The 8,726-nt window shown below is 33.2% G+C and overlaps 1 protein-coding gene across 1 annotated transcript; it reads right to left on the bottom strand.

Moving 5' to 3' along the window:
* Window positions 1-7,742: 7,742 nt before the first annotated feature.
* Window positions 7,743-8,177, bottom strand: LOC147525414 (uncharacterized). Its single transcript, XM_086579349.1, has one exon. The coding sequence runs from the start codon at window positions 8,175-8,177 to the stop codon at window positions 7,743-7,745; it is 435 nt and encodes a 144-aa protein (XP_086435475.1).
* Window positions 8,178-8,726: the final 549 nt, after the last annotated feature.

The following is an 8,726-nucleotide window of genomic DNA, read 5'->3' as shown; positions in this document are numbered from 1 at the left end:
CATTATTTTTACGTTGATTGCTTCAACCTGCAAAAGCACAAAAATATGATTATTTTATGATTATTAAGCACAAAATTAACCGAAATATTACGTCTCTACGGAGTTTTATAATACAGTTTTGGGTGCTTATCACGTACTTTTAAAGGTTGGTCTAGGTAAAATCCATTGCCCGTTTTGTTTTTGAAAAAATCACTTAGCTATTGATGTATCGAGAATCTTTCATAATGAGAACAAAGAAAAACAACTATTTTCAAAAAGAAATATAAAATAATGAAAAAGAAAATTGTATGCTCGCTCAATAGGATCACACTTACTCAAACGACGAGTAAAAAATATTTTATTTTACAAAGAATATGCAAGATATACGTGGACTAAGGCTCCGGCACTTTCAACCACACACTCCAAGTGGAGGGTCCAGTTACCTTAATGATGCACTCCCATTGAATGCATCGAGAAAACATAATATGAATCTTTTATAGTCAAATATTCAAGATTATATGTGGGATCATTTTAAATCTGATTCCTTAAGACTATGCATTAGATGGATGATATGTTGTTAGTTATAAACAAATAGTCTAAACAGTTGAGGGTCTTTATAGAAAAACATATGAAAGCATATACCCCCAAATAGAATGAAATGATGCATTTAGAGTGTAAGATGCAGAATGATAAGAGAATGCTTGTGTAACCCATCATGGAACTTATACAATAACCCATCATATTTGAATTGTCCAAGAGAGTATGAGTGTGGTAGTAGTTGTCCTTCATGAAGCTCAGATGATGGGGAATAGGACATACTAGGTTTCTCAACTACTTAAATGATGGACTCTTGCGTTTGTATATTGGACAAAGTCTCTTTATTGGGAAGGTTGAGAAAATTATGAAGTCCTCAGAAATTGGTTCAAGTGTGAATTTGAGGTTTCTTTGAAATGGTTTAGTAGTGCAGTCCTCAGAAATTGGTTGATTTTTTATGAATGGAGGTTAGCTTTCAAGAGGTGTTAAATTGGGATGGTGATGGTTGGGTGGTGGTTCTTCACATGATCTCAAGGACTCAGAAAATTCTTCATCTAGTTTTGGCATATCCACCAAATTATGGTTTATATCTGTAATAGTAAGGATGTCACAAATTTGCTCCATCAATACAACCTACATAAAACCCCCCTCACTATGGACTAACCCATAAAAACCCCCTTTGCTTTTTCTAAAACCCCCAAACTGACTAAAATACCCCCACATATAATGGACCCATGAAACCTATATCTCAAATTTCTCTCTTCCCTTTTTCTTCTCGCCGCCTCCTCTCTTCTTGTAAACCCTAGATATTCTACAAAACTAAATTCACATAGAAGATAAGATGGCAAAACAACCCAAAAAGAGGAGAGAAACAACCAACAAAACAAAGAAATCAAAAATTTCAAAAGAAGATGCTCCAGTGAGAATGAAGCGTGTGGTGAAATCTAAGGTGAGAATCATATATATATATTTTAAAATTTGTTTGTAAATACAAATTTTTTATGAGAATTTCTATTTTTATATATGCAAATGCTTAATTTATTTTATAAATTTGCATTTTCATATATAAAAGTACCATTACATATATATGTATGAATTTGGAAATTACATATATAGTTTCATATGCAAATTCGTATTTAAGTATATTCTAAGTTATCTGAAATTGAGTTTAATTGACACTATGTAGTTGACATGAAATTCACACTCTGTAGTTGATATGAAGATTTGAATATATGAGCAAACTAGATTAGTTTAGACTCCTCCATATTGTTGTTGAGGACTTGATGGATTCTTATAAGGGTAAACATGATGCAGAATGTTGTGTTGTTGTCTTAGCTTAATTTATTGTGTAAATTTGTATTGTCATATGTGAATTCGTATTTGCACAAGTGAATTTTTATTTACATATTGTAAATTTGTATCACAATAGGATGTAAAATCTACTATTTCTAACAAGGTATTCCATTCTTCTGTGCTGCTAATGCTAAAACTTGTGCAAGATTTTAAGAGAAGAATTAAAGATGTTCATATCACCAAGATGAAATAAACTCCTTTTGGCAAAAAAATTCTAGTTTTTGTCGATGGAAAGGTGGATAATAAAATATTAGAAAAACTAAACCACATCATTATAAAGTTGTTAGGCAGTTGGTGCAAGGAGAGACATAAGTTTAAGATAGGAAATTAGTTTGTCTTTATGTCCATCTGACGTCATGGCTACAACCTTTGGGCTTCCCATGATGGGGAAAGTTGTTGTTTTCTAGTCAGGAAAGAGAATGGACGAAACTATTTCTGGATTACCATTCCTATTGAGACATTTCTCCGGAGTTAACAAGATAACAACAACGATTGTAAAAGAAATCTTAAACCAGATTATAGACTGAATAGACCCTAAGGATATTGAAGATGTGATGAGACTACTTGTCATTTTTCTGGTGATGACAGTATTTGTAAGTAGTGGTACGAGTAGAATATCTTGGTCCTTCGTAAAGCATGTTGAGACTTTTGAAGCTATGTGGAGTGTGTCATGGGCTACCTCAGTTCACTCAGAACTGATTGAAAAAAAGTCAGAAATGGGATAGCAATAGTCCGTTCAAAATTTCAGGATGCATCATTTAGCATTTAGTAAGATACTTACATTGTCTGCAAATTCATATTTTAATATGTAAGTTTAGTTTGTTTTCACATATGTGTAGTCATATTTTCATAGCCTATATCATCTATCACATGTAAGAAAATATATATTTGCATATGAAAATTGGTTTTTACATATGTATATTCATATTTACATATCCAATGCAAATGTCATATGTTAGTAAGATACTAACATTACATTGTCTGCAAACTCATATTTTCATATGTAAGTTTGTTTTCACATATGCATAGTACGTCATATTTTCATAATCTATATTACCTGTCAGGTGTAAGAAAATATATATGAAAATCTATATTTGCATAGGAAAATTGGATTTTACATATGTATATTCATATTTACATATCCAATACATATGTCATATGTCGGAAAAAGAAGTCTATTAAAATGTTGCTAATACAAATTCACATATTTTGTGAAGTACTTTTTGTGTGAGCATGTGAAACTTTGTGAGCCAGTACACAAGACTTGCTTCCCACAGATTGCAAAGTGGTCGATGGAACGACTAGTGAAGAAAGTACCAAAAAATTTCAATCTAGAAAATGTTCGCAAAAGAGACATCAAAGTAAGATTGGAACTGACCGAGGAAGAGAAAGAGGCATTATACCATGAGCACCACCAAAGTGAAGTTGAAAGCTTGAGGAGGGAAAATGCTGAGTTGAAGAAGGAGAATGAAGAGTTAAGGAAACTTAATAAAGAGGTAAGGGGTGAACTTGGTAGAGTGACGAGAATAGTTTATGAAGAGAGACTAGAAGATATGTCTGAAAATCATGAACATAGTGAGTTCTATGGGGAGGAGAACAAGGGAGATATAGATTCGGCTGAAGGGGGAGGAGATGTCAGTTTGGTTGAAGGCTAGGGGGAGGAGATGTAGATCTGGTTGAAGGGGTAGTAAATAGAGGAGATGTGGATTTGGTTGAAGAGGAGGACAAAGGAGAGTCTGAGTTATCCGAGAAAGAGCTGGCTGAAAAGGAGGACAATGGAGAGACTGAGTTGTCTGAGAAAGAGTTGGCTACAAAAGATGAAAAAGAGACATGTGAAAAGGAGAAGAAAGGATAGGCAGATCAAGAGGAAGAATTCGAGTTATTTGGAAGGAGAGGAGGAAAGCATATAGACAAAGCCAAATGAAGACGAGGAGGAGGAAAAAGGTGAGGAAGAACCTAACTCGATGTTTAAGAAAGTGAAGGAAAGGGAGCGGATGAAGAAAACATCAACGATATCTGAGTTCGGAAATATTAAGAAACAAACAAAAAACACTAAAGTTGATGAAATTGAATTGGATGATGAACCGGTGATGGATGCAGATGATTTCGTGACTCCACCACCACGCACGGGAAAGCCTATGTCAAAACCACATTCAAACAAGTTGTAGAGTCTACTTCATAAAAAGAAGTTGTCGTTGGTGGAAAGCTTTTTCAAAAGAGTAAACCATAAGTAAAATGTACTTTTCATAAGTATATATGTAAGTTTTCCTTATTGTCTATGTAGTTGCACTCAATTTTTTGATCATGTATGCATATTGTAGTACAATTGCATGGATGGACGTACACTTCCAACTCCCCAAGGAAGTCGAAAAGCTAATTGGATGTTCTCCACCAAAGTGTTTCCATTTCTTATCATTTGCATGGGTAAGCATCTTCTATGTTATTTAATTATTGAAGTTGAATATATAAATTCACAAAATCTCTAAGATGTTGTTGTTCTTATTTGTTGTACTTGGCTTTATGAGATAACCAGAAACAAGGCATGAACGTCTATGTCACAGATGTCCTAAAACAATTGGACAATGATAAGCACCCAAAACTGTAATATAAAACCCGTAGAGACATTATGTATTGGTTAATTATGTGTGTAATAAATGTAAATGAATTGTTTTTTCATAATTTTGCAGATTACAACACGTAATGATGAAATTTTAGACAAAATTGGCATTTTGGCATGGAAACAAGGTGAATATGCTAATTGGAAACAAAAACTTTTTATCAAGTCCAAAAGAAGTCCATTGGAAGTTTTAAAAGATCATAATCAAGCCCATGAAGCCTTGTCAAAATAGTCAATTCCGTGTCGACCCTGGTCAGATATTGCAGAAAAATCAACGAAACTTTAGAAAATCATATATTTTGACTCGAACTCCGTTTTGGGCATGTGACCTATCAAAACGATCAGTACAACAAACTCTACACTAAGGTATATAGGTTCTATCAATTAACTAGACTGGGAATTAAAACAGGCCCGAACCAAGACAAAGTAAAATTACAATTTCTATTCATCATGATATCATCAAGTGGAAGCTTATGTAATCACCCACTTTCTCCACTTAATAAATGTACAAACCACTCCTAATTATTTATCTTGTAATGGGAATTACTATTCACCCACTTTCTCCACTTATATTAAATAAATTCCATTATATAAGTAGATTAATTTGTAACCTTTGGATTGAAAATGTAAGATGTAATCTTGGCCACCCATTTCACTTCTTTGTAACTATAAATAGGAGGGGTGGTGCTCTAAATAAACTTGCCAATTTATTTGTGATTTGTGGCCTTATAGCCCTTCACTCTATTCTTCTCCCTTTTAGTTTCATTTTTAAGAAAATAATTCCATAGTTTAGGAAATAATAAACTTCTTCTTCTTCTTCAATTTCATTAGTTATATTTATCTCACTATGAGCTAACTCATCCCTTGTGGAGAGTTAGATAAACACATGTGAGGATAACTCTACTAATGAAGATGTAATTCAATTGCTTAAAATTTAACAAGTTTGGTTTTTACTTTAATTACAAAATAGTTAGAAGTGGAAAACAAACTAGAGGTTGAAGAAGTGATCTAGAGATAGGGTGCTAATTTAATCTTTCATGCTAGTAGAATCTCTTTAGAGATTTAGAAATTCTACTAGGGATCAAAGTTTAATTTTTCACTTTGGTTTGTCTATGAATCAAAGTGAATATGAAAACTAACAATTGAAATATTTCTTTCATTAATAGTAGTTTGAATCACATGGTAAAATCAATTCTCCACACTTCTCTCTCTCTTCTATCTTCTTTAGTAATTTTAGAATAAATTTGTCATTAGTAAATTTTGTAACTTGTAATTAAAATAAGTGTAGTGTAGTGTAAAATTTTTATAAAAATTCTTCTCACCACAAGGTTTCCCAAGAGAATAATTTAGCTTTATTGTCATAACATGCTCAAATCTTTAGGCATAGGTACAAATTCTTGCTCAAGCTATACATACATCGAATAATTTTGTGAGCAAGGTATTAACTTAAGTGTGATTGAGTGTCGTGAGTGATTACCAACTTATGATACAAAATTAACTCTATCAGACAACATGGTCACCCATTTGTTTTTCATCATAAATAGTTCCAAGTTAAGAAAGTACAAAGATGGTCATCACTAGGACTTTGCCATGTTGATACTTTGAATTGGGAAAGAACGCACTATGACTCTTTAAGGCCAAGGAACTACAAGAAAAAGAAAGACATTTCGTTAGAAGATGCTGAAATGTTGGTATGTGAAATTTTATGATTTGGGCTTGTTTTGTTTTCAGTATTGCAATTAGTATAGCTTTGAGATCACTTTAAGTTACTATGAAAATTTAAGTTTGCATACGTCAATTACTATGTAAATATAGATTTACACATATATGACTATGTAAAAATACAGTTACATAGTCAGGTGTTGGGCAATCTTTTGTAATTTAAATACTGATCATTTTTGTTGATTCTAATTGAATTTAATGCAACAAAAGAGGGTGGTGGAAGCTATTAGATGTAGGTGTCGGGAGCTAAAGTTGCCAGATGTGGATTTTATGAAAGATATCAAAGTTGGAGCATGTCCACAATAAGGAGCATCATAAGAACTTAACTATCTTTTTAATCTCTTATCTGAAACTTCTTTTTTTTGCATTTTTAGTTCAGATTGTGGATTCTTCGTCATTTTGTTTATGAATGCTATAATATGTCGAAAAGCTATCTAAGATATTACACTAGAAGCTGCGAAACAATTGAGGGTTGACCTAATATATGATATTGTATCAAGCCAACAAGAAAAATGGGAGCCAAAAAAAGAATAATGCAAGAAATGATGAGCTGGTTTTTTGCTTAATCATGTGTTAGTGGATTATATTTGTTAGAATTCTGGATGTAAAAAGGCTAATTTGGGTTAATGTGCTGGTGGTAAATAATGTAATGGGAATCTCCTTTTTATTTTCAGTTGGTTTATCTATCTTTGCAAATTACAAATGTAATGCAAGAAATGATTGTCAGTTTATCAGATTTACATAGCCTGTGCAGGTGTCATATACTCACATGTCAGAAAAAGTTTATGCAAATTCATATTTGTATGTGTAAATTTGTATTTGCATATGTCAAGTTACTATGTAAATATAGATTTATATATATTTTGTCTATGCAAATTCATATTTGGATGTGTAAATTTGTAGTTGCATATGTCAAGTTACTATGTGAATATAGATTTACATATATTCTATCAGGTGTCGGGCAATTTTACTTCTCAAAGGATACTATGTAAATATAGATTTACATATATATGACTATATAAAAATACATTTATTTATATTATGTTACGTGTCGAGCAATTTTCCTTCTCAAAGGTTACTATGTAAATATAGATTTACACACATATATATATATGACTATGTAAACATACATTTACATATATTCTGTCACGTGTCAGGCAATTTTAAAAATGTTACTATGTAAAAATATCTTTACAAAGTAATATAGAACATGTGTTAACTGGTTGTTTTAAAAATCTTCAACTAAAAGATGTAACATAGTCAAACTAAGCTCAACATCAAAATATATAATCCATAATAAATGAAAGTATTGTTTTCCATATAAAATCCAACATCAGAAAAAGAATGCAGGTTCATCGACATCTCGTTTTTATATACGAGCAAAATATAGATTATTGAATCATTGAATTGGTGCAGAGCATGTTGTTGGAGTGGAGCCCACTCTTAGGTTGTGGTGGCCATAGCAAGGGCCCTTGTTCTTCTTCCTACCTCTTGCAGCACCCATGCTGTGCTTCCATTTCTTGTCTGGTCTCCCCATCTACTTTTTCATATCCGGAGGTAGTAAATCAGGCACACTTGGTATCTTAGCAGGCATTTTACTGTTCTCCACATGTACTATAGCTCTTGAATAATTATCGCGGAATGTCTGAGAATAGAAGAAGTTATCACAGTAGGTATACACATTCAATCTATCAGTCAAAATGGAGCGCAGTACGTGAGCACAAGGGAATCCTTCGGTTCTCCACCAATTACAAGAGCAGTGACTTCTATTCAAGTCAACCAAGTGAATATGGGTAGCATGCACCTTGAAAATACCCTCCCTTGACTTGAGAACCTCCCAACTTCTCCCCACCTCGATCCTCTCAACCAATAAAGTTTCCATAGACGGACATAAAATAGTAGTCCAGCTCCTAGATGACTCCCGCCGATCAAATATCATTTTCATAATTTTCCCACAGATCTTGTCCACCATTACAGTGATAGGCAAGTGGCGTTTCAGCAGGATCCATGAGTTGAAGCTTTCCGTAATATTGGAGCACATATCGCCATATCTATTTCCTTGAAAATAAGTATTACCCCAATGCTCATAACCTATGGTGGACAAAAATTTGTTCGCTTGGTTGCCGCAAACATCTCAAAAATTAGCCATCACTTTCTCAAACTCATGGTGCGTCCCAGCATAGGCAAGGTCTGAAAAGAGATCCAGGGTATACAAGTGGAAGTAATGGTTATTTTTAATATGCCACAAACAATAACCATGATGGGAATCAGGAAAAACGCGAGAGACACCCACGAGCATACCATGGTTTCTGTCAGATATAAACGTTAGCCTACGATCTTTGGAGACCACCAACCTAAGTTGCTCCAAGAACCAATCCCAATTGTCATCAGTTTCAGAAAGTACAATCGCCATACTCACTATGAAAACTTAACTCTTATATGTAAAAATAAATTTTCATAGGCTAAACTTTTATATAAATATTAAAATGCATAGGTTAATCTACTATGTGAACATAAATTT

The sequence above is a fragment of the Coptis chinensis genome, chromosome 1, assembly GCF_015680905.1.
Source record: "Coptis chinensis isolate HL-2020 chromosome 1, ASM1568090v1, whole genome shotgun sequence".
NCBI classification, from domain to species: Eukaryota; Viridiplantae; Streptophyta; class Magnoliopsida; order Ranunculales; family Ranunculaceae; genus Coptis; species Coptis chinensis.
This window is presented reverse-complemented; position numbering and strand designations above follow the sequence as displayed.

Coding starts and splice junctions, on each gene's coding strand:
- LOC147525414 (XM_086579349.1), bottom strand. CDS start 8,177: ATGGTGGACAAGATCTGTGGGAAAATTATGAAAATGATATTTGATCGG.